This window comes from Neolamprologus multifasciatus, chromosome 12 (assembly GCF_963576455.1).
Source record: "Neolamprologus multifasciatus chromosome 12, fNeoMul1.2, whole genome shotgun sequence".
Classification (NCBI taxonomy): Eukaryota; Metazoa; Chordata; class Actinopteri; order Cichliformes; family Cichlidae; genus Neolamprologus; species Neolamprologus multifasciatus.
The window spans coordinates 24,664,887-24,689,223 of NC_140450.1; the positions used below are offsets into that span (position 1 = coordinate 24,664,887).

The 24,337-nt window shown below is 38.4% G+C and overlaps 2 protein-coding genes and 1 pseudogene across 6 annotated transcripts; 2 read left to right on the forward strand and 1 right to left on the reverse strand.

Annotated features, from left to right (window-relative positions):
• Positions 1-120: 120 nt before the first annotated feature.
• On the reverse strand, positions 121-20,266 carry LOC146507061 (uncharacterized; annotated as a pseudogene). The gene is made up of 3 exons (XR_014877387.1): positions 20,176-20,266; positions 2,169-2,364; positions 121-1,454 (listed from the first exon to the last, which is right to left on the reverse strand). The product of XR_014877387.1 is annotated as an uncharacterized LOC146507061 (transcript).
• ppp2r2aa (protein phosphatase 2, regulatory subunit B, alpha a) lies at positions 6,437-13,986 on the forward strand. Of its 2 annotated transcripts, XM_085181527.1 has the most exons (10): positions 6,437-6,768; positions 7,150-7,227; positions 8,480-8,577; positions 8,774-8,939; positions 9,076-9,188; positions 9,917-10,094; positions 11,358-11,522; positions 12,324-12,493; positions 12,664-12,755; positions 13,090-13,986. In XM_085181527.1, exons 1-10 carry the CDS (start codon positions 6,762-6,764, stop codon positions 13,367-13,369), a joined length of 1,347 nt encoding a protein of 448 aa, XP_085037653.1. In that variant the 5' UTR covers positions 6,437-6,761; the 3' UTR covers positions 13,370-13,986. The 2 variants fall into 2 exon arrangements, with proteins under 2 accessions (XP_085037653.1, XP_085037652.1); XM_085181526.1 differs by lacking the exon at positions 6,437-6,768 and having other exon boundaries at positions 6,783-7,227.
• bnip3la (BCL2 interacting protein 3 like a) lies at positions 20,034-24,240 on the forward strand. 3 transcript variants are annotated; one of them, XM_085181533.1, is made up of 6 exons: positions 20,034-20,167; positions 21,257-21,527; positions 21,621-21,702; positions 21,788-21,894; positions 22,004-22,153; positions 22,451-24,240. In XM_085181533.1, exons 1-6 carry the CDS (start codon positions 20,116-20,118, stop codon positions 22,497-22,499), a joined length of 711 nt encoding a protein of 236 aa, XP_085037659.1. In that variant the 5' UTR covers positions 20,034-20,115; the 3' UTR covers positions 22,500-24,240. The 3 variants fall into 3 exon arrangements, with proteins under 3 accessions (XP_085037659.1, XP_085037657.1, XP_085037658.1); XM_085181531.1 differs by lacking the exon at positions 20,034-20,167 and adding an exon at positions 20,892-21,135; XM_085181532.1 differs by lacking the exons at positions 20,034-20,167; positions 21,621-21,702; positions 21,788-21,894 and adding an exon at positions 20,892-21,135.
• Positions 24,241-24,337: the final 97 nt, after the last annotated feature.

A 24,337-nucleotide genomic window follows, 5' to 3' on the forward strand; every position in this document is an offset into this window, starting at 1 on the left:
CTTCAACGTATATCTCTTCTGCTGCAGAAGTCTTAAGATACCACATGTGCTCTCACCAGAAACTGGTGAAAACAGTAGTAGAAGAATCAGTAGTTGGAGATGATGTTGCTGATACTGAAAGGAAAAAGTTGGCAAGTTAGAAGTCAGGTTTATTCTTCTCTATTATAAAGGGTAGTGTTATTTATGAAATCAAACCATACAAATTGAAACTCCTGTATGTGAGCTGATAATGTTTTTCTTTTTGTTCGTTTTTTAATTTTCAGAAAGTTCCAGTGAAAAACGAAACAAAAAACAAAACAAAAATCCTGAATTTTCAGAGATTTCAGACTTTCAGACTGATTCTTTCATACAGAGGCAAAAACCTAAAGAACCTAACTTTTGTCAAACTAGCTTAGAAGCAGATGGATGGACAGACAGAATTTCCTCCTGTCACATCACTTTTTCAGTTTAATAATGACAGAGTTGAGATTTAAAAGTCAGGTGTTTTCTAAAAGTGACTGTTTGCACTTTGTACTAAATGGTGGATGCTGCAAATCTGTATTGAGGACACAATGAATCAAGGGCAGTTGTGGGTTTTTGAGTAAAAGTTCAGGTTTAGAGCTATTTGAATATCAAACCACTTCCTCTTATTAAGCGCTTCCCGTGGTTCCAGACGACACAGACGTGTGCTTCTTCACTTACAATTTTAAGGTGGTTATTGTTCTGGCTAATAGTTTTTATTAGGCTTTTAAGTCAGCGTGGGGGGGGGGGGGGGGGGATAATACATATGCATGATTATCCAATGTATTCTGAACCAGGTCACCTACACACAAAATTAAAATAAATGATGACTCACCGACAGTCAGGAATAATCTGCTGAAGAACATGTCACTGTGTTGTTTGTCTGGGCTTTCTGCTCCACACCAGTTTGTCCCGCTGTCATTTGTAGTTCTCGCACTGTTATGATGATGTTTTTCTGCGTTTTGTTGTCATTCACGGAAAACCTCTCGTTCTTCCTTGTGTTGTTGGTATTAGCAAGAGTTTGACTTGCAGATGGGTCGCCCCCCTTACAGATAAACTTTGTAAGTGACTGCTCCCTCTGGGTGTAGTTACAGAATAACGTGAAGTTTTGTCCAACAGTTTCTAATGTTGTAAAGCCACTAATACCTATAGAAAACAATAGAAAACAAAGATTTGCCCAGATGTTTCAATGTAGAACTTGACTCCGCACCAGTAGACACCCTCATCCTGTAAGGACACATTACTGATGGACTTGTTAAAGCCCTGGCTGTTGTTTGTGAATGTCCATTTTTGATGAAATTGTGGTGGTAAAATAGCCTGACAGATGGAATTATTATCTTTGCAGAAAAACATCTCCAAGGACTTGTATTCTTCTCTTGGATAATCACATCTGATGGTGACTTTAGCAGTAATGTACCCAGTTTGATTAAATGGTTTTCTGCAGTCTGATTTCACTGCGAATAAATATACAGATGAGACGAAATCAAACAGTGTAATATTTTTACAGTAGAGTGTGTATGTGTATCATTACTGCATAAAATTTTTCTTTTAAAATTGCATCTTAAATAAAAAAAATACATTTGTAATTTGTAAAAGTAGTAACATTTTGTGATTATTAAAAGTCTTAAAAGGGAAAACTGCTTAATTTGGACGTTTATTTTTCAGATCAGAGTAAATAACGTGCAAAATTGGAACCAAACTTTATGACTCTACTGACTGATCATAAACAATATCTACCAAGTCATCTATCCATTTTCTGGACAGCTTAGCTAATTCAAGGTCATGGGCGGGCTAGAGCCCATCCCAGCTGTCAGAGGTGTGGTACACCGTGGACAAGCTGTCAGGCCGTCACACTGATAACACAGAGAGGCAGACAACCATTCACAAATTGGCAGTTAACCTAACACGCATGTCTTTGGGACAAGTGGGAGGAAGCTGGATTATTTGGTGAGAATCCAAGCCCCCAGCTGCTGATTTAAACCCAAGACCCCTTTGCGTTGAGGTAACAGTGCTAACCACAGCACCACCATGCTGCATAGAAAATACTGAATATAACTTTTTTGTTTTTTTTTTCCGTGATTGAAGGCACAAAAAGTCAGAACAAAAACTAACAAAATGAAACCAAAATGAATTCAGTAATTATAAACCAAACAAAAAACATGTCTTACCAAGTTTCAGTTCATCACAATGGTTTTCCGTTATGTTTTTGTTCTCATTCATAGGTTTTCCTGGTGATCACTGTGAGAATGTAGTTTGTATGATTTCCATAAGTCATTTGACGGGTTCCCTTTGTTTCAGTGTTGTTGAAGGGGATGTCAACCCAACCTCCTGTGCAGTTCTTTCCATCTGACATCATCTCACAACCTGAAGACAAAAATTCAAATTATGTAGGTCATTTAACAAAACAAATAAGCAAATTAATCGATCAATTGGGAGCACAGTTCTTCATGCAACAGCCTTCAGATACTTTATTAGCAGAGCATGCTGTAAACATTGCTGTTTTTATTTTTACTATATAGGTTTGATGCTGTGACCAGTTAGTATTTTTGTTATGATTCAAAGTGTCACTACTGCAAAAGCGAACTTCTGCTTCAATACATAATGTTACAATTAATTAATGTACCATTAATTCATGTTTATTATTATTATTATTATTATTATTATAGTTGTTTTTCACAGTTGCTAACAAAATTTGCAGTACATGTGAAAAAGCATTTGCATGCTTCCAGATTTCTAAGGTTTTGTTTTGTTTGTTTTTGCATGGATTGGTTTAGTCATGTTTTCATTTCTCCTTCCTCTTGTCTTACCAAGTCCACAGTTCATGGACTTAAACTACACTGCTTAAAAAGCTTTATTAGACCACCACCCAATGTAAATTTTATAACACAGCTACCCTAAACTTACAGCACTGGTAATTACCAAAGTAATGTTTTATGCTTCTGGTTAATCCGCAAGCTCTGTAATCAAAATCATATTTTAATGCTAGAATATAATTATTCTTGTTATACATGAGTTTATAAATGTTGTGTTTTACTATAAAGCAACAACAAAAAAGTAAATCACATCCAAAATTAGTTATTTGCCTGCATTCCTGCCAATAAAAACCAATTTCAGTAGTAAATGTCACGCTTGTGCCAGCTCAAATTTCAGTATAAAAACTTGAATTCAATTTGTTAGCTAATAAATAACAGTATTTAACAAGTTTTGAACAAATTTCTAAAATGTTTGTGTTTTCTTGTTTTTAGTGGCAGGTGCCCTGCATACGGGCAGCAGGAAGTCCCACTGTTGTAGTTGTGTAAAATCAAGCACGTAGGCATGCAGACTACAAAGGTTTGTAAAAGAATGTGTCACTGAATTCAAATGAGGCACTGTAATAGGATGCTACTGTAAGTTTATGAAATTTCATAGTTAATGAAACTTTTTCCTTCTTAGATATTCACAACAACTGTAAATGGTATGATTGCTCATAAGGTTTTGAAGCAGAGTCACTTTTTTCTGAGCCACTACGTCAATGAAAGTTTCCAACACTGTACTAAATAAGTGAGGACTTCCAGACGTCTTCTGGCATTAACATCTGCACAAAAACTGCACTGGGAGCTTCGTGGCATGGGTTTCCATAGCCGAGCAGCTCCTGTGGGTGTAATGTGAGGGTGGCTTTTTTTTTATCCATATAACTTAGGTCTTATACGCTGTCAGTCCTTATCTCTTCTAAATGGCATTATTAATCCCTGTGTCACTGTAAAAAACGAATTTTTAGAGAGTGAGGGCCTTTTTAGACCCGTTTCATTGTCACTGATGTCATGGTGGAAAATATGACATGGCATTTGATTTAATCCTACCATAAACACATTAGTGAAACTTTAAAGTAATGTGAATAATCATGATCATCTGTCATAATGTAATGTTCTTAAAAAAGAAAGAAAAGTCATGGGTAACATTGTAGTAACATTCAACATTAGAAGAGTAAAAATGGCTCTTGGCTTTTAAAATCTGGGAGAATTCAGTAACAGCAAAGATGTGGCAGAGGTACAATTTTAAGAAGAAAAAAGACTTTCATTGTTATACTGTGTTGTAAAAACCTAAACAGCAACAAGGTGTGCAAATTAGCTGTGGCCAGAAGTCCTATATGATTGCATCTGTTGCATTTAGTTTAAATGTGACAATGTTAATACATACAGTCCCTGTTGTGTAAATATATGATGTACAAAATACATAGTGTAATACCTAATTTAATCATATTCAACATTAATTACAGTATAATGATTAGTGAATAATATCAATTAGGAGTTGGTCATAGTCTTTTTACCTGTTATCATTGAGAAGATGAGTAGTAGCAGTGATGTCATCATGTTGGTTTTAGTCGCTTCTTTAAGATCTTTAAGTCTAAATTATTAACCTGCAGTTAGTTTGCTTTTGTTAGCCTGTCTTGCCTATCTGTGGGGCTCTGGTGATTCTTGATTTTTTTTTCCCATCCCATCTTATGTTACTAAAAAATGTACTTGCCCCGCCTTTCTGTCCACAAATTCCCCCTCCCCATTTCTTTAAGGTTATTTTCTTTATCATACTTACATCATCTTATTTGCAGTAGAGAGGAAGCAAGTGGGTTGTGTGAGTGTGAGAATGACAATAACACTGAATAGGAAGTCAGAGTCTAACAGATATATTTATTTGATAATATAATAGAAAAATACTTATAAAGAGAAGAGTCTCTTTAATCTGCACAGTTCCTAAACTGCAAATTGAAACTGGACAGCTCAGCGCAAATGTTGAAATCCAAGAAAATGATCTGAATTCTTTTATGCTTGTTTTGTACATTTGATGCATTTTGGATAGAGATGGTAAAAAGTTTGCTTTGGCCCACTGACTGTTGAGTGGAGATTCTTCTTTGTTTGTCCGGGTGGTTGATTGACAGATGGTTTGGTTGGACATTCATCTGACCGCTTTTTAACTGAGGAAATAAGTCCCTAACATGGTTGCTGGGGAAGTATAAATCAGTATGCCCTTTTATGCTATACAGTGTATACATAAAAATTTCCACACTGGCTTCTTTGATGTGCTTTGCTGCAGTGTCAGCTCCTGTGTTGTTTGAACATGAAAATTCTGGCAAAAGAGAGAGAGCTAACAAGCATATTAGCATTCAGTAGCATTTGTGTGATTGGTAGTTTGGTTTTATTTGATTTCATTTAATAGACATTTACCAGATATGACACAGATTTAACAAATGTGACCAGGAAATCTTCATATGCATCATGCACTATATCTGTGACACTTTAGATATCAGTAAGACTGAAGAATGATACTTTGGTACAACAGTATCAGACAATATTTGGCACTGAGTGGGCATGTATTCTTACTGCATTTATTCCTTTTGGATTACTCAAATGTACTAAGGTGTCACTGTGGCTTAAGGTTCGTGATTTCGACCATAAGCTATGACCTTAATCTTTGCCTTAGATCTATATACATTCAAAAGAGTGTTGAGAGAATATCATACAAGTTGCAGCAGGCCTCTTTTTAGGAAGTATTCTTCGATATGTCATACACCCACACAAAAAAGAGCACAGGTGTAACTGGTAATTTAGATGGCTGCCTTCCATCTGGGTGAACTGGTTTGAATAAAAGTCTTTGCAGTAAACACGCTGAATCACCTTCATTGCATAGCCAGTTGATAGAGCTGAGTCATTGTTAATGAAAATCTTTTTTAACTTTGTTTTTCTGGCTATGACAAATCACTTTTTTCTGGTATAAACACTCAACTGTTCATGTGCCTAAAAGTACCAGGAAACGAAGGGAGGCATTGATAACACCATACACCTGAGCTTTTCCTTTGACAATAATTGTAAAACTAACTTTCTCACAGGGCCCTAGTAGATGAGATTAATTTTACTTGGAAGAAACGTTTTTTCCAGTTACGCTTACATTGACACGTTCTGAGGCTGAACTCTCAGAGACATCCTGCTGAACAAATGTCTGTCAGATGTATCTGTAATTATTACTCCGTTTATTTCCCATTCAGTTGTAGTTTAACTCAGTGGAATCAGTGGGTCATCATGCAATGACTACATTTAATAGGCAGTAAACAAGATAGTAACTCATAAAACGCACCCAATGTGGAATAACTTTTGTAGACGTTAAAACAAATTTTAAAAAAAAAACTCTAAAATTTATCAAGAAATCTGAATTTCTGTTTTAAACTTGGAGCTTTCAGACTCCACTTTCTAAATTCGGCATGCGTCCGGGGTTAGTTCGATTTTTCTCACTGAAACAATGCACATGGGCGGGGTCTAATAGTTATACTTGGTTTTATTTTAAAAACCTGGTTATTACCTTTTTTTACGAATTTAAAGCGCAGTAAATCAAGTGACCTCGCGGTCTCCGCAGGCAGGAAGATGACCAACGTCGCTGAGGGGTAGGTTTAAAATTTCGCGGCGCACCCTCTCGCCGCTCTCTGGTGACTGCTGAACGCCGCCCGCGTTTCGCCATTTTGAAAGTGCTGTAAGGAGGCAGAGGCGAGGGAACTCTCAAAGTAGAGTGCAAAGTCTACAAGCCAATAGTGGGCATTATTAATTACTTTGTGGAAAACAGTTCCGTGCTGTATAGCAGGGCCGAAGACTTTTGCTTACGTTCTTCAGAGTACCAAGCAGCACTCCCGGCTTCATTCCTGCACTGCTCCTCGCTAGAACCTCCCAGCCGACCCGGGTCAGCACTGTTCCAGTCCAGGGCCCGAGCCCGCTTAGATACCCCTCTCCGAGTCGCTCACCATGGCAGGTAAAACCACAGGGGAAAAGACTACCACAGTGCCTGGGGTTATTAATTAACAGGTGCTGACCTGTTTGACAACGATGATGGGTTTCTCTGTAATGTCATGTTTAACCAGCGCAAGCTAGCTAGCGAGCTAGGATAATTCAAAGATGCCAGCGTAAGTCAGTGTTAGTGTTAAAGTGAGCGATATTCTCCACAAACACACGTAAAGTAATTATCTGTGCCTATGAGCTTATAGCAGCAGTTGCAACGCACAGTTACTGTGAATTTACTTAAGGCCTCGTTGTCATATTGATGTTTTTAGCTAAGTTAGCTACAGGCTAACGCGTGTAAAGTTGTCTCTCTTTAATGGTGGTGTGTCCAATCTTGGGATCATGTTGTGTGCAGGGCCCGGTGGTGGGAGCAATGATGTGCAATGGTGCTTCTCCCAAGTCAAAGGAGCAATAGATGACGACGTCGCTGAAGGTAAGTCCATGTGATAGTCACTGAACACTTGCTAGCCTGAGCTGCCAGGATCACCATCCTGTGCACGCTTGTTTTAGGCTTTGCTTCAAAGCGCTGCTGCCACACTTTATATTTGTGGTATTTCTAAATATGCAATGAAAAGTAATGCCTTCTTTTTTACAGTAATAATGGGTATAAGGGATCAGTGGTGTGGTATTGTAGTCCATTTTGTTTTGTCACAGACTGACAACAATCTTCTATTTTTGGCATAATTGCTGCAAAATGTCAGCATTCACTATTTTCTCCGTTCACCCTGGGTATTAGTGGGGTATTACACAATGTTTACATGATTGGGAGAGAACTGCATGTTAGAATTGAAAAAGATTTTACCTCTGCCAGAGAAAAATCTTTAATAGGTGTTTCATATTTGTTAAAGATGTTTGACTAATTACAGAGCTGTTTGAGTGACCAAGTTAAAAGAAAACCTTTACCAGCTAATTATTTCCGAACTAAAGGAAAACTCAAAGCACCAAAAGTGTGTTTACAGTACATCATGGCCATATTTATGCATTAAGGGCTACACGTTTGTTTACAGTAAGCTTTGTCTGGGAACATGTATAAATGAGAGCCTCTCCTTGTGTCAATACATAGGAGTACATGGGCTCAAAACACAACACTCCAGTAACGTTTTTATTAGTTTCCTGTAAAAAAGGATTCGCCTTCAGTCTGTCTGCTATTGTTTTATGGGGTTGCATGGAGTCGGGTCGTATCAGGCGCACACTGTCGATGTTAACGACTGCACTAACTCAGAATAGTGCCAGTGTGTAAGCGGGGATTGATTGTTGTATTGTAGGACTTTGTGAGAATGGTTGTCTTTGAAAAGGGCTAAATAGCTGAAGATGGAAACTTTTTTCTGTTCTTTTTTCCTTTGTGTCCTAAGATTGTTGAGTATACGTTTAGTTTCAACAGATTACAGCTCTGTCGAGTGTGTGTGTGTGTGTATAAATATGTGTGCGTCATTGCTGTGTTGCGTTTTCACCATGGTTGACATGATTTTCACCCCTAACAGGTGGGCTGCTGAGGCATTTTGTAAATCACTTCCCATTGAAAGGCAATGAATCGTTTAGACAGCAAAAGCCTCTTAAAGCATTCAGTGTTATTGCACTAAACTTGTCTCAGATTGACAATAGCCTTCATCAGAGACTCTGACAAAAAATGTGTGGTTATTTATATTTGACGCTAGTCTCATTTTTGCAATTTTTATTATTGACAGCCGATATCATATCCACTGTTGAATTTAACCAATCTGGAGAGCTACTTGCAACTGGGGACAAGGGGGGTCGTGTTGTCATCTTTCAGCAGGAGCAAGAGGTATGTTTTAGTGACACATAGGAACAGTAATTATTTTTAACATTTGATTCATAATACTCCAAAGCAGGTAGGTCATCAAACTCAGTTTATATAACACAAAGGCGTACAGGTACAATGTTTCTAGTGATCTTGACCCGAGACATTGAATCTTGGTTTCATAACGCTTGAACTTTTGTTTGATCTGTTTTGTATTTAGAGTAAGAATAAGCTTCAGTGCCGAGGAGAGTACAATGTTTACAGCACCTTCCAGAGCCACGAGCCTGAGTTTGACTACCTGAAAAGTCTTGAGATTGAGGAGAAGATCAACAAGATTCGATGGTTGCCTCAGAAGAATGCAGCACATTTTCTTTTGTCAACAAATGGTTTGTAAATTACTTTCTTTTTGAGTAAATTCTTTTGCTGTAGTAAATGTGAACTTTTGTTACGCCATCTACTGCCTTATATGGGAGTAAATATAACTCAATGACTCTCATGATCTTTGCTCTTTCTCATTGTTAGACAAAACCATAAAGCTGTGGAAAATTAGTGAGCGTGACAAAAGACCAGAGGGCTACAATTTGAAGGAAGAAGATGGGCAATACAGAGATCCCAACACTGTCACTACACTACGGGTGTGTATAACTGGCTTTATTACAGCCCAGATCTTTTCTTTTTGTTACATTGTTAGCCAAAACTGAGATCCTTTGCTTACTTTACATTAATTTATAATAAGTAGATCAAGAAAATTAACAGCAAATTAAATATGTTGAGTCTGGTTAGTAATTTACATCTGAATTAGTTGGAATAAATGTTAATCATTCCTTTTCCGTGTTTCCTTCCACTCATTACAAAACTGTCCGTTCTATTTTTGATTGAGACGTTGACTTATCTTATGAGCAAGTAAACAGATGGATCTAATAAAATTACCAATCTGTTCCTGCAATTACTGCAGTGCTGCAGTTGATGTTATGTCTGCTTTATTCACCTTTAATTTTCACAGACACCCCCCCCCTTTTTTTTTCCTCCTTGTTGTTACTGAACAGTTTCCAAATATAGACTCAGTTCAACAGGTTTGCCTTTATACTGAGGCAAGGCCTTTATTTATTTGTTTAAAGAGCAGGTAACTGTCCCCATCTTAAAAATGGGGAAATCTACATACATTTTGACCTACATCTTTGTGCCTCTTTAACAGGGTAAGAAAAATAATTTGGACACTTTAATGTTTGTTTTTTTTCTTTTTCTAGTGTGAAATTTGTTTTTAACATGCCTGTGTGCATATATTAGAGGTAAAATAGAGGTCATAAAATCTACTGCATCTCCCATTAAAGAAATGTAAAAACAGCCCCACTTTTGTTTTCAGGTACCAGTATTCAGGCCCATGGACTTGATGGTGGAAGCCAGTCCTAGACGAGTGTTTGCCAACGCGCACACATACCACATCAACTCCATCTCGGTCAACAGTGATTGTGAGACCTACTTGTCTGCTGATGACCTGCGCGTTAACCTCTGGCATCTGGAGATCACTGATCGCAGCTTTAGTATCCTTTCATTCTTTAATTCCATAAAGTACTGCAATAATATAAACTTATTTTGTCAGTGTTTTGTCTTATTTATTCCCAGTTTTATCATTTTTCAAAGGAGCGTAAGCCAGGGAGAGAACTTAAAAAAAAATGTATGTGAAATAATGAATGATATGTTGTGGTTAGTTTTAAGCCTTTGTTTGAAGAGATGCCTGATTTATTAATCCTGTTCACCCCGTATCAGTCAAATTAGACAAAGACTATGTATTACTTAGCAACAAATAAAACATGATTCATGTATTTTTATAGGGCATATAAACAATTCTTTGCCTGATATTTAAAAATGTACATACTGTGTTTACAGGCAGACTGGACAAGAGCAAAAAATGATATTCACTGGTGTCTATTTAATCTGTAGCACAGTGTCATTATTTATACTACCACCAGATGTCCCCAAAGCGTGGGATGTTTAACTGGGTGCCTCTAACATTGTCTAAAAAATCACCTCCTACATCTTATGTTAATCATTTCACCCCATGAGTTCTTACTGCGTTGTTCTATGTAGGCTGTATAAACAAAGATGAACCAAAGTGGAATGGTGTTTTTCTTGAATTGAGATTAGTTGCTCGTTCGGGCCGCTCATATCTTCTCTTCATGCTGGAAGATTGATGCAGTGCAACCCCTGCCTTTTATTAAGGATTGCGTCAACTGATGTAAAACACTTGAACCGGAGAAAGAATTAATGCAAACTAAATTATGTTAAATGGTTTTATCACTGTAGGCTCATGAGGTCAGAGGTCATCTGTGAGATTAATGTAGCTGTTAAAAGTTGAAAACACATGAGCATGAAATGGAAAGTATTCACAAGTGAATAACATCTACATGATTTGGGGCACTTTTGTGCTAGTCAGCGGATATCTGTGGCAAAACCTTTTCCATGTGCCAGTCACTGTTTAAAAAAAAAAAAAAAAAAATGCAGATAATTTAAAAAAAGATAAATCATAGTGAATTTGATGGTCTGTGATTTCAACGTCTCATAGTGGCAATAGCAGTTTTTATTTTCCTCTGCGCACAGACTGTTTACCTGCAAGCAATAAAGCCTGCTTAGATGGGTTCTTCAAACTGAGAACATGACTCTGTGAATAATAATAATAATACTACCAATTCATTTTATTTCTGAAAGATTTTTAAGTTGCTGAAATGTCTGTTCAGGTTTTTTTGTTTGTTTGTTGGGATTTTTGGGTTTGTTTGTTTGTTTTTACCTTAACCTTACCTCTTCAGATATTGTTGACATTAAGCCGGCCAATATGGAGGATTTAACAGAGGTGATCACAGCGGCCGAGTTCCACCCCAACCAATGCAACACTTTTGTCTACAGCAGCAGCAAGGGCACAATCCGCCTGTGTGACATGAGGGCAGCGGCGCTATGCGACAGCCACGCCAAACGTAAGTCGGTCTCTTTTTGTGTTTCTGTAGCTGTTTGACTGTGTGTCTCCTCAAAGATCGATGGGGGGGCTCTCATTGAGCCTATCAGTGTAACACTCAATTAATCAGCTGCAGTTATAAAGTTACTCTTGCCATGGACGGTGGCTGACTGGACTAGTGCAGTGTGCTTGAACAAAGCTGATGGTTTGTTGAGAAGAAGACTTGACAAGTGAAAAGTTGCACTGTCGTGAGAGCTTTTTCTTAACATGAAACAAAGCTGACGTGTTGTTTTCTGAAAATATTTTCTTCAATTTTATAACAAAAAAAGAAATTGAACAACAAATTGCTTCTCCAATTCCATACAATTCACATGGTAACATAAAATTCACAAATTTACCTAAGAATTAGAAGATCCTACCTAGTTTCCCATCTACCACCTTATGAAGTATCCAGGCCATATGGGTCTTAGTGCATGAGGCTATAAAAGAAGATTTACACACTCTGCTTCCTGCTCACAGCATAGAAAACATAGTGCACGTACGTATAGATTGGTACCTGCTAAGCCAAATTGTTCAGAACAGTCAGAATGGTGACCCTTATTCATAGCGCATATCAAAAGATAAGCGGAAAGGCCTTGTTACTTTTATGCTTTATTTCTGTGTTTATATAACCAGATTTGAAATTCAGTATCTTTTACAAAGCTGTTGTCGTGTAAAGAAAGTTTCGGGGCTTACTTTAAAACAACTCGATCACTGTAAAAATTATTGTTGTTCTTCCAGTCATTGATGCTGAAATGCATGTGTTTGTTCTTAATTTTTTAAGTGTTTGAAGAGCCTGAAGATCCAAACAATCGTTCCTTCTTTTCTGAAATCATCTCATCCATCTCTGATGTAAAGTTCAGCCATAGTGGACGCTACATGATGACCCGGGACTACCTGTCTGTCAAAATTTGGGATCTCAATATGGAGTCGCGACCAGTAGAGACATATCAGGTCTGTAAATTATACCAACACAAAAATACTGTTCCAGTTTCTGTATTACTTTTCTTCCTGTAAGGCTAGATTGATTCTAGCAGGTTCCATCCATCCACGTGATTAAAGTGTAAATGTTGTTTTTGCTTTTGCACAGTTGGTGATGGAAACTCATTGCTTTCTTTAAATAGGTGCATGAATATCTCAGGAGCAAGTTGTGTTCACTCTATGAGAATGATTGCATCTTCGATAAGTTTGAATGCTGTTGGAATGGGAACGACAGGTAAGCACTCATTCTGTGGCTTCCTTTTTTTTTTTTTTTTTTTTTTCTGTGGCTGTCCTGGACAAACAAAATACATGCGTGCATAATGCACGCAGAGCGTTAGGGAATACTCCTTTTCTGACATCACTGAACCCAGAAGCACAGGCCTTATCACTTACTGCAGTTATCTGCTCGGTGCAGACCATAATGTGGCTCATAATTTGGTTTGGGTGGGTGGTGAAGTTGTATAATTGGCTCATGACAGACGACAGGATTTAATGTCCATACTTGAAAAGGATTGTGTTTGCCAGTAATGTTAAGGCTACTCGCTGACTCACACCTTGTTTACCTACAGTGTTGTGATGACGGGTTCCTACAACAACTTCTTCAGGATGTTTGATCGAGGATACCAGCAGGACATGACCCTAGAGGCGTCGCGGGAAAACAGCAAGCCGCGATCGGTCTTGAAACCTCGCAAAGTAAGCACAGGTGGGAAGCGCAAAAAGGATGAGATCAGTGTAGACAGTCTGGACTTTAACAAGAAGATCCTCCACACTGCCTGGCATCCTCTGGACAACATCATTGCTGTGGCCACAACCAATAATCTGTACATATTCCAGGACAAGCTGATCTAGCATTTGTTGAAGCACTGAGGTCCCAGTTTGTGCTTGAGCCCCGCTGCTCTGATATACAAATATGAACAATAGCTGTCTGTTTTTGGCTAAATCCCTCTTGATGAGCTGCCCTTGGCATATGCCAAGAACTGCTATGTCAACAGTGGCATGAACACAGTACACCCAAGTAGGCCATCACAAGCCCATTTTCTATTTGTATTGCAAATATGAACATGTAGGGTTTTTTGTTTGTTTGTTTGTTTTTTAAGATCTGAGTCATACAGTGGGATTTAGTGTCATGGGTTTTCTCTGGTTGGAGCACTCCAGTCATCAAGCTACAATTTGCAACTCCACTACATCCCAAACCAAAGGGAAATCTGTTCATACACATGTTTGGTTAGTTTGTTTGATTCTTCTTTTGTGCCATGGTTCATCTGTGTCTCATAGCCACTAGTTATTAGATTATTGTAGCTATTATGTCTCATTAGTTTTCTGTTGCTCTCATGTCATTCAGTCACCACTGGCCTGAAACACTGGTAATGCAAACTGTCGACACTCCATATTTTCACAGTATTTGTCCATTTGCCAAGTTCACTCACCACTTTCTTGCCAATATACAGTATGATTATGCAGTTAAAGGACTTGTTTAGTGTTTTAACTTTTTTATGGTTCTATGATTATAGCATACAGCCTGCATTACTGCAAACATCTGTCCACAGAGTGCAAGATTTAATATTGGATCAGATTTTGAACTTTTAAGACAGCCACTAGTTTACAGTCATTAATATTAACAAAGTCTGCTTCATTTATTCCTTTATAGTGAACTTGTTGCTGTTAATTAAATCAAGTTACATTACAGGAAAACTGTTTTCATACTGTAACATTTACCATTTAACAATGGAGACTAAATTCTGTCTCTTTTTTTTCCAAGTACAAGAAATAACAAAGAACCTGGTTTTTCAAGCTGCACTGAAACCTGAATACAGTGGGGCAAAAAAGTATTTAGTCAGCCACCGATTGTGCAAGTTCCCCCACTTAAAATGATGACAGAGGTCAGTAATTTGCACCAGAGGTACACTTCAACTGTGAGAGACAGAATGTGAAAAAAAAAATCCATGAATTCACATGGTAGGATTTGTAAAGAATTTATTCGTAAATCAGGGTGGAAAATAAGTATTTGGTCAATAACAAAAATACAACTCAAAACTTTGTAACATAACCTTTGTTGGCAATAACAGAGGTCAAACGTTTACTATAGGTCTTTACCAGGTTTGCACACACAGTAGCTGGTATTTTGGCCCATTCCTCCATGCAGATCTTCTCAAGAGCAGTGATGTTTTGGGGCTGTCGCCGAGCAACACGGACTTTCAACTCCCGCCACAGATTTTCTATGGGGTTGAGGTCTGGAGACTGGCTAGGCCACTCCAGGACTTTCAAATGCTTCTTACGGAGCCACTCCTTTGTTGCCCGGGCGGTGTGTTTTGGATCATTGTCATGTTGGAAGACCCAGCCTCGTTTCATCTTCAAAGTTCTCACTGATGGAAGGAGGTTTTGGCTCAAAATCTCACGATACTTGGCCCCATTCATTCTGTCCTTAACACGGATCAGTCGTCCTGTCCCCTTGGCAGAAAAACAGCCCCATAGCATGATGTTTCCACCCCCATGCTTCACAGTAGGTATGGTGTTCTTGGGATGCAACTCAGTATTCTTCTTCCTCCAAACACGACGAGTTGAGTTTATACCAAAAAGTTCTACTTTGGTTTCACCTGACCACATGACATTCTCCCAATCCTCTGCTGTATCATCCATGTGCTCTCTGGCAAACTTCAGACGGGCCTGGACATGCACTGGCTTCAGCAGCGGAACACGTCTGGCACTGCGGGATTTGATTCCCTGCCGTTGTAGTGTGTTACTGATGGTGACCTTTGTTACTTTGGTCCCAGCTCTCTGCAGGTCATTCACCAGGTCCCCCCGTGTGGTTCTGGGATCTTTGCTCACCGTTCTCATGATCATTTTGACCCCACGGGATGAGATCTTGCGTGGAGCCCCAGATCGAGGGAGATTATCAGTGGTCTTGTATGTCTTCCATTTTCTGATGATTGCTCCCACAGTTGATTTTTTCACACCAAGCTGCTTGCCTATTGTAGATTCACTCTTCCCAGTCTGGTGCAGGTCTACAATTCTTTTCCTGGTGTCCTTCGAAAGCTCTTTGGTCTTGGCCATGGCGGAGTTTGGAGTCTGACTGGTTGAGGCTGTGGACAGGTGTCTTTTATACAGATGATGAGGTCAAACAGGTGCCATTCATACAGGTAACGAGTGGGGGACAGAAAAGCTTCTTACAGAAGACGTTACAGGTCTGTGAGAGCCAGGGATTTTCCTTGTTTGAGGTGACCAAATACTTATTTTCCACCCTGATTTACGAATAAATTCTTTACAAATCCTACCATGTGAATTCATGGATTTTTTTTTTCACATTCTGTCTCTCACAGTTGAAGTGTACCTCTGGTGCAAATTACTGACCTCTGTCATCATTTTAAGTGGGGGAACTTGCACAATCGGTGGCTGACTAAATACTTTTTTGCCCCACTGTATATATCCTGTTCCAATCTCGAGCCAATCTCTAAACAACAAGCTGACTTTCATGTTGTATTGATGTGGACAATGGTTTATAGTAATAAAAAATATAATTCCAGTTAATAGCCCATGGCTTTAGAAATGCTGGCGCAGTCGTGCAAAATGCACACACACATTTTTCAGGTATTGTGGTTTTATTATGGCTAATTATGCCAAAGTAAGTCCTATACTCACTCTGAAGCTACACTCAATTGAAGCCGTTTTGCAGAGAGTAAGCCCCCTTGTCTGACCTCGTCACCCTTGCAAACAATAGCTCAGGACAAAAGGACATATATAACTATAACTAACACACACACACACACACTAGGAAGGGTGTGTGTGTGTAATGGCATTATGTGGCCTGTGGCAACAAAACTAAGTTCTGCTGCCAGCTCTCCCGCTATTTTGTTTGCAGGTTGGCCCATGGCTTTACCCTCTGTATCTACTTTCTGTTTGTACACTTTTTTTTTTTTTTAATATAATGACATTTTGTACTGTACCTGTTTAAAAATAGATTAATCACTATAGTTGATTTATTTTTGTATAAATTAAGGCAATAGGATTACAGTCTGATCACTGTAGTTTCTTTAGCTGTCTGTCTCAGACTGATTGTAGATGGAAGGTTCCTTGACAGTTGGGTAACTGTTTTTTGGGGGGGGTTTGTTTGGTTTTTTTGACATACGACTTGGGGACATTTTTTCTCATCCTGGAAGTTTGAAAACTTAAAGAAGCTTTTTCAGGTCTCAGTATCTTTTGAAGTTGTAAGCATTATAATTCTAACTTTTTTGGGGGGGCACACTGTGCATGTAGAGCTTATTTGGATGCCTCAGAGTTGGTTTCTAAAATAATTTCGATCTTAATAATCCACTTATGTGCCATAGTTTTTGATTTATTTTATTTTATTTGGCTGTGAAAGAATAGGCCCTTCTGGGACTCTATTTGAAAGGCATTTTAATCAATGTTTATTGCTTAAAACTGTTTAGTCAACTTCTCTAAAGTTACTGATTTAGATTTATGAAAATGTCTCCTCTCTCCTGTGAAGCATGTGTCGCTTTGCTATACAGGCTTGTTTATTTATCAAGGAGAAATTGTGAAGCACTCAGTTTGCCGATGATTGTTATATGGCAGGGTAGTTAATGAGACATCAGGTGTAAGTGTTGTTAATATTAGCTGCACTGGGAAACCTAATGAAAGCTGAGCTGTCACTAAGTTGTTTGTCCTGTTGTTTTTCTTCTATTGAAAGTCAAATGTCATATCAGGAAGAAGGTTTAATCTGTTGATGTGCAAACAACTTGATTATAGCACAATTTGTCCGCTTCATGATTTAAGCCATTAAATCAGGGAATGAAGCTTCTTGGTCCACTGGATGGTATTTGTTTTAGTTCGTGTGTTACTTTTATTTTAGAGAACGGATATCCAATCGCTAGAATGACAACAAAATAACCACCCATGTCCATACGGTGGTGTTAAACTACTGTTTTGTGTGTGCGTGTGCGCGTGTGTGTGTGTCACTCAGGGCTCTGGGTAATGTCTACTAGTGCTGAGGTATTTCACTAATCTTTCTTTTTCCCCTCACACTGTGTGAGGGTCGTTTGTGTCATACAGCTCCAGTCACTTGAATAAACCTTCATAATGTGCCCATTCCAAAGTCAAGGATCCCATAAATTAACACATAATTACAGTAGCTATTTTTCATAACTGTGGTTTAAATCATGATGATATTCAAAGGAACCCTATTGCCTTTCTTAGAGCATTAAGAATAAATGAGATAATCAAGTCATGTTTCTTGAAATTTATGACGTGCCAGACAGGTGACTGCTCAGGGGAATTTACCGCTGCTCTTGATCAAAACGTACCTTCAAGAAAGCAGCTTTTCAGGACTCAAGACAAAAACTGCCTTATTTAAAGGTAGCTCATAACTTTTTTCTTTTTTAAAATAAAATCAAACATATGTAATGGCTTTTGAACAACACCCTGGGAAACCAAACCTTCCCTACTTGTCTGGAGTTGTAAGGTTTTCTCATTTGCAGCAGTGTATTATACATGTCTGATATATTACAGGAGTTAAAACAAATTGCACTTTTATTTTTGTGAATTTCATTAATTTGTATGTTCTGTTTCTTTAAAATGGCCTCTTGAATAAAGATTGTAAGAGTTTGGTGATCTATGGGGTGTGGGTGGGGGGCTACAAAGGGTTCAGTGTACAGCTATGTCCTCGTCACATGGAATAAAGTACAATTTAGATGAAAAGTAATAAAGAATTTTCAACCTGAATTCTGAATGTTCTGTTCTTTTTTGTTGTTGTTGTTTTTTATTTTGGACTAGACACTGAGGGCATTTCAGGATTCTGGAAGGCTTTTAAATGCTAAACTAAGCTTTGCATATTGTCTTAAAAAAAGACTACACCTTTCCTCTTATTTTAAATTTATCTTTTTAATAATAATTTTTTAAAAAAGCTTTTAAGAACAAAGCTGTTACTTCAAAAAACATTTTTCAACTGGAAAGATGTGAGATGTGATGTCTGCATACCTGATCTAAGGATTACACACCTCTGATGAGCTGCTATCGTATTATATATTATTTTCTCTATTGGTGTGAAGTTTAATAAAAACAGCATGAAACTGCTTTCTCTACCTCAGCGATATCAAACTCTTTTAACATCATGGGAAACGTATACTCCACTTTACACTGACACAAAGGGAAGTTTCAAAGAACTCTAGCTACACATTTAATCCCAGAATATCTTAATATAAGAAAAAGGCAGGTAATTTCAGCACATCCCACTTTTTCTGCAAGGTAGTATATAATAGAATTACTGTCCTGTAATTATAAACCAAAGAAAAAGGACTGAAAATGCATCTTTTTAAAAAAAAAAAAAACCCAAACCCAAACATCTATATTAGTAATTACCTTTGTGTGTTTTGAATGGCCATGGGAGAGGTCTTTACCAATAGAAAAAGCTGTAAAACTTAAATGTGAATACAGTTAATATTTGCTGTCCTTGTTCCAAGGCCACCCAGCGGGCAAATTAGTCTTTACCGGGCCTTATGTTTGAAAAGTATATAAAAACACGCCAATCCCAATCCTCAATGTGTCCTATAGATTCATCCCTTTCTAATTAATACCAGACCTGTTTATAAGCCTATTTTCTGCCCATGTTAATATTCCAGACACGTAACCCAGCAGTTATTTGAAGGTTTACCAGTGGTCAGGAGCAGATCTACTGTGGTGGCATGTGCCACCCTAAAATAAACTCTTGCCACCCCTACTACCACCCTAATTTTGCATATGGCAGTGATGTTTATTAAAATAAGCTAGCATTAAGACTTTAAGCCTAGCTGCATTTAACCTTGAATATAAATTCTAAACCTAAATATACTGCCTAATATTACATCAAAACAAAAATTTAATCATGTAAAATGTTATTATTTCTAATGAAAAGAGTGAATCTTAAGTTAGACTTGTATTTCAAATTCATGTTGTGTAGCTTTCTGGATTTTATATTTATTTGTCATATATGCCACACAGTGCATAATATGTAACTGAAATGTTTAATTATTTGACCAATAAGAAAGTTAGAGACTTTAATTACTGCATTTGATGTATTTTAACCATATTTTGTACATATTATAGAGGCACCCAAACCCGCATATGCCATATGTGCAAATGTGTAAAGAAATTGCTATTTCCATGCCACCCTGTAATTGGAGGCGACAGGACCAGCCTTATCAGTGTTGTTAGTCTCATCTCAAACCTTCTAATGACTCAAGTGGCCAACACAGAACAAAACACCCCAAAAACCAACACAGTGCTTTATGATTTTACATCGGTTATAAATACACCGGATGCTACCAGAGAACTGATTTCTGTGTATACAGTGGGACTTCATTTTAGTAGAAATATTTTTTTACTTTCCCTCACGCCCAAAAAAGGAAAAAGGAAACATCTCTATTTTCTTAAATCTTGCGATTGTGTTCATTATTCAAATCATCTTTTAAATAACGTAGCCAAAAGAAGGTGGGAAAAAAAGTAAAACGCCATATCTGATCTAGAGCCAGCCTTTGTTGTCTGTTTGGACTCTGGACAGATCTAGCGCCTGCGCACTTGGAAGTTTGTCTGCGTGTCATGTTGAATGCTAAAACAGGATAGTCAACATGTCCACCGCGACGGCTCAACAAAACAATAACGAAGAGCCCGGGCTTCAGGGTACGTACCGTCCTCGGGTTTTCCCGGCTCCACGTCGTAGTCGTTGCATTACATGTTCGTAATGGACGCGTGTGTGTGTGAAAAATACCGCTACTGCGAAGGTTTTATTGTAAAAGTTATATCGAGGGTGGAATTTCCTCGTCGACTGGGAGGGGCGGGGCTATGTTGTTTGATGTCACCTCAAATGAGCCAATAGCGTATTAGAAAAGCTTTGATGGACGCGTTGCTGGCCAATCATGTACAAAGATTGAAGCTGGGTGGGCTTCAGTAGCAATGAAAACAACTTTGAGGCAAAACACTGAATATTTTGGGGGATTTTTGTGACTTCCTTTTTGTTAAATTATTATTTTCCTATAATAGGCCGTATATTTTTGTGTGGGCAAGCTACTTCTTTACTCAAAAGCCCTTTGCACTTTTGATTATACATCAAATCTAACCGAAGGCAGTGGTCGGAATTTTCACCCAACTGCATGCAGGCAAACAGCTAAAAACATTTAAAACAACACTTAATGTGTGCTCGCACTTGAAGCGACTAAAGCGCCATCACATTAGCTCTGGTATAGAGAAAATCGGGATGTTCTTCGTCATGCGTGGCAGCACCGCAGCTGGAACAGCGACATGTCTGGGCAAACTGTCTCACCCTGCGCTCTGTAGTTATGCAAGACCTCGCATGGGAGCAACACTGATGGCAAATGCCTCTGTAAATGTGTAATCTATCATTTTTATGTCCATCCGCGAACCAAACAAATACACCATGCTTTGTTTTCGAGAAAGGGCGTCTCACGCTGTCACGTTGTGCGCTCACACAAACCCGCAAGCTCCGAGTGATTACGCAACACCCTTCCGTCTGCTGATTAAAAAAAGAGTGCAGGCTGTTTATGGGGTAATGGTACAAAGAAATGCGTGCCACCATGGATGCGGTGCACAGGCGGTTCATTTGAATTCGCAGAATCAGCGGTGCAGAAAATGTAGGTCAGCTGTTTCCATTTGAGGGTGTGTCTCTATGTGCTGTGTAATCAGCTGCGAGGTTTGTGCCTTATCACAGCAAGCTTACCTTCCTTGTGTCCTCTTGATCTTTATTTTACAAAGGGTCCTGGGTGGAGCTGGAGCTAAATGGGAATACAGGGGCCCAGGGGAGGCAGACCAACCTGCTAACACCACCTGCTGCAGACCAAATAAACGCAAATTCTGGTATGAGTCAAACTCTGCAGACCTTGGAAGTGGTGCCTGAAAGTGATGAGACCCTAATTGGAGGACTAGAGCATGTGCCATCGTCCTCCTCTATCCACAACGGGGACATGGAAAAGATCCTCCTGGATGCACAACACGAATCCAGCCCAAGTAACTCTTCCTGCGATAGGTAGGAAGAAAAGCCATTTTTTGGTCTTCAACGCCTTATATGTGTGTTTGTTATTGAGAAGTTTTTTTTCTTACTCCAAACATGTTGATTAAGCCCTCACAGGCCACCAAGTCCAGAGCAGGATGAGGGTCAGATTACATTTGATGTGGAAATGTCCAGCCCAAGAGGTAGTCAGGTAAAGCTATGTATTCAGCTCTAAAGTTTAAGACCCTTTAAAGTCTTTTTCATTGATCTAATCGCTTCATCTTTTATATTTGCAGTCAGAGGAAGATTGTGCAGAGAAGGACAGAGAGGAAGACATTTTGATGAACAAAGAAGTAGACTGGGTTGCTGACTGGTCGAGCAGACCTGAAAACATTCCACCAAAGTAACCAGGCTTTCAGAACTACTTACTGATATGTCAGGAGACTGTCTTTAGCTGTGTTTTTCTTCTTTTCTTTTTTTTAAATAACCTGTCATTTGATTTTTCCTATCAGAGAGTTCCACTTTAGGCACCCCCGACGTTCTGTTTCTCTAAGTATGAGAAAGAGTGGAGTCATGAAGAAAGGCGGCATCTTCTCTGCCGAGTTTCTCAAAGTCTTTATCCCTTCCTTACTCATCTCACACATCCTGGCTCTTGGGCTTGGGTAAGTCAAAAGTCACGCATCTCTACCATTGCTGAGCTTTTTGTTGCACCAGCTAGAGTTTTCTCAAGTTGCCCTAATTATGTTTGTCTGCAACAATCATATCTACAAGATATAACCGTTCAAAGAGACAGTTTCCATGTTATGTTTATAAAAGTGTATACCTTAATTTTAATCTATCACTTGTTATAAATGAGCATCATCATTTATCTAGTACTGTTGCAAAATATTATTGTTCTTTTCCTTTTTTCCAAACTGACTCAGTTTTGTTCCTTCTTTTTCCTTTTTCCTCTTTCCCAGAGTGTACATTGGGAAGAGAATTGCAACAGCCGCCACCAGCTCCTACTGAGTAGAAAATGAAGCAGTGCCTAGATGTTCTCCCTTCTCCAAGTCACTCAGCCATCCTCGTGTGGTCAAGCTCTCTCTCTGCATCTGTTGTACACCCACACTTCCCTTCCGATCACCATTAAAAATTATATTGCATCGTAGATGTAGTCGTACACATGATGTAACCGTGGTTGCGCTCCATCAGATTTTGACCGAGGACAACACTGTACACACAGTTGTCACAAACTTGAATGCAGTAGGTAACAAAGTCTGTTCCACCTGAAAAGTATTCGTCGTCTGTTCGACTAAAAAATATGAGACAAGGATTTCAGATGAAGTTGCTTCGGGGTTTTAGTTTCTTTACTTGCCATGTTGTTAAGTTACAAGAAATTGGACTGCGTCTCTCCTCTGTTGCCTTCGTAATTAATATCTGCAAGAAACTAATTAATCGGCTATGGGAACAAAGGGGACTTGAATCGCCTTAACTTATTGAGCTTAACATTAGAGGTGCAGTGAAAGCGTGGTTGTAGTAGGGGGACGTGGTACTGCACTGTGGGATCAGTTTTTAAATTCCACACATTTTTAATAATAGAAGTTATATCTTTTTGACCGCAGAGGGTTTAAAAGCTTTTTTTGTTCTGAAGGTTGGAAAGCGTAAACATTTATCTTGTATGTAGCTCCAGAATTTTACAGAAGTAGTTGGAATATGCTATAATAGTGGCAACCTAAAGGATGGAACGCAGTATACCAGGCCATATGCTATTTTTATTTGTTTTATTGCCTACATATCTTCTTCTTTAACACATAATATAGCATCAGTGGCAAAGTGCCAAATTTGTATGCTTCACCACTGCACATCGGTGACTTTTTTTTTTTTTTACATTTTCTTATATGTTTAGGTATTTAAAGATGTAGATGTGAAAAATTAATTTAAGCTGTGATCTGCCCCTTGTAATGGATACTTTCCAACATTGTATAATCTGTTTATACAGTGATACTAATGCGTATTATATCTCATGCATCGTGGCAGTGTAAGTAATGTGTTTTTGCTGTCATTTAATTGAAGCTTCAGTGGCAGAAAGGATCGCCACGGAGGAGGAGGAAGAAGGGGTTTCTAGGGGCTCTCGTTTAAAGGTGTTATCAGATTTTAATCTGGATTTCACTGTACAGTAATTTCATCTAGCGTACAGTGTCTGTGTACCTTTTGAAGAAATTATTTTCTGGAGAAAATGCATGCATTTCTGTATATTGATGCTGATATGCTGACTGGATTATTCTGTCAGTGTTTGTAAATGGATCACACCATAACAATATGGAAAAATTGGCTATAACTTACAGTATTGGCTGTTGGCTGTGTTGGTTTGGAAGCACTCGTACTAATTCCTAAACTGTGCATGTGAAAACAGACTTATGTACAGTTGATAAGTGTGCAATACTTGGAATTTTTGGAATATAAAGTTTGTACTGTATACAGTGGCTGATGTGAAAAAAATACAAAGGAAGTAAATAGAGATCCATAGAATTGAATTCATTTTTCAAGTATAAAAGGCACATATCATCATAATGGGCTTTCTGCACAGCTGAATAGTGAGCAGTGTGTTAAAACTTGAATGGACTTTGTACTGAATACAGAGGCTGAAACAAATGCAGCTGCTGTCTTTGGAAGTCATTTACATTTCATCACCATTAAACAAAGCACTCAGCGTAATAAGGATGAAAGTGAATGTGTGTGAATCCAAAATAAAATGTCTGTTGCTTCCTCATTTGTTGTTAGTAGTTCATTTAAAGAGGTTTCAGATGATCATCATGAATGTGGACGTTTTAATTTTTATAAAAGATAGGGTTATTAGTTGTGCTTTT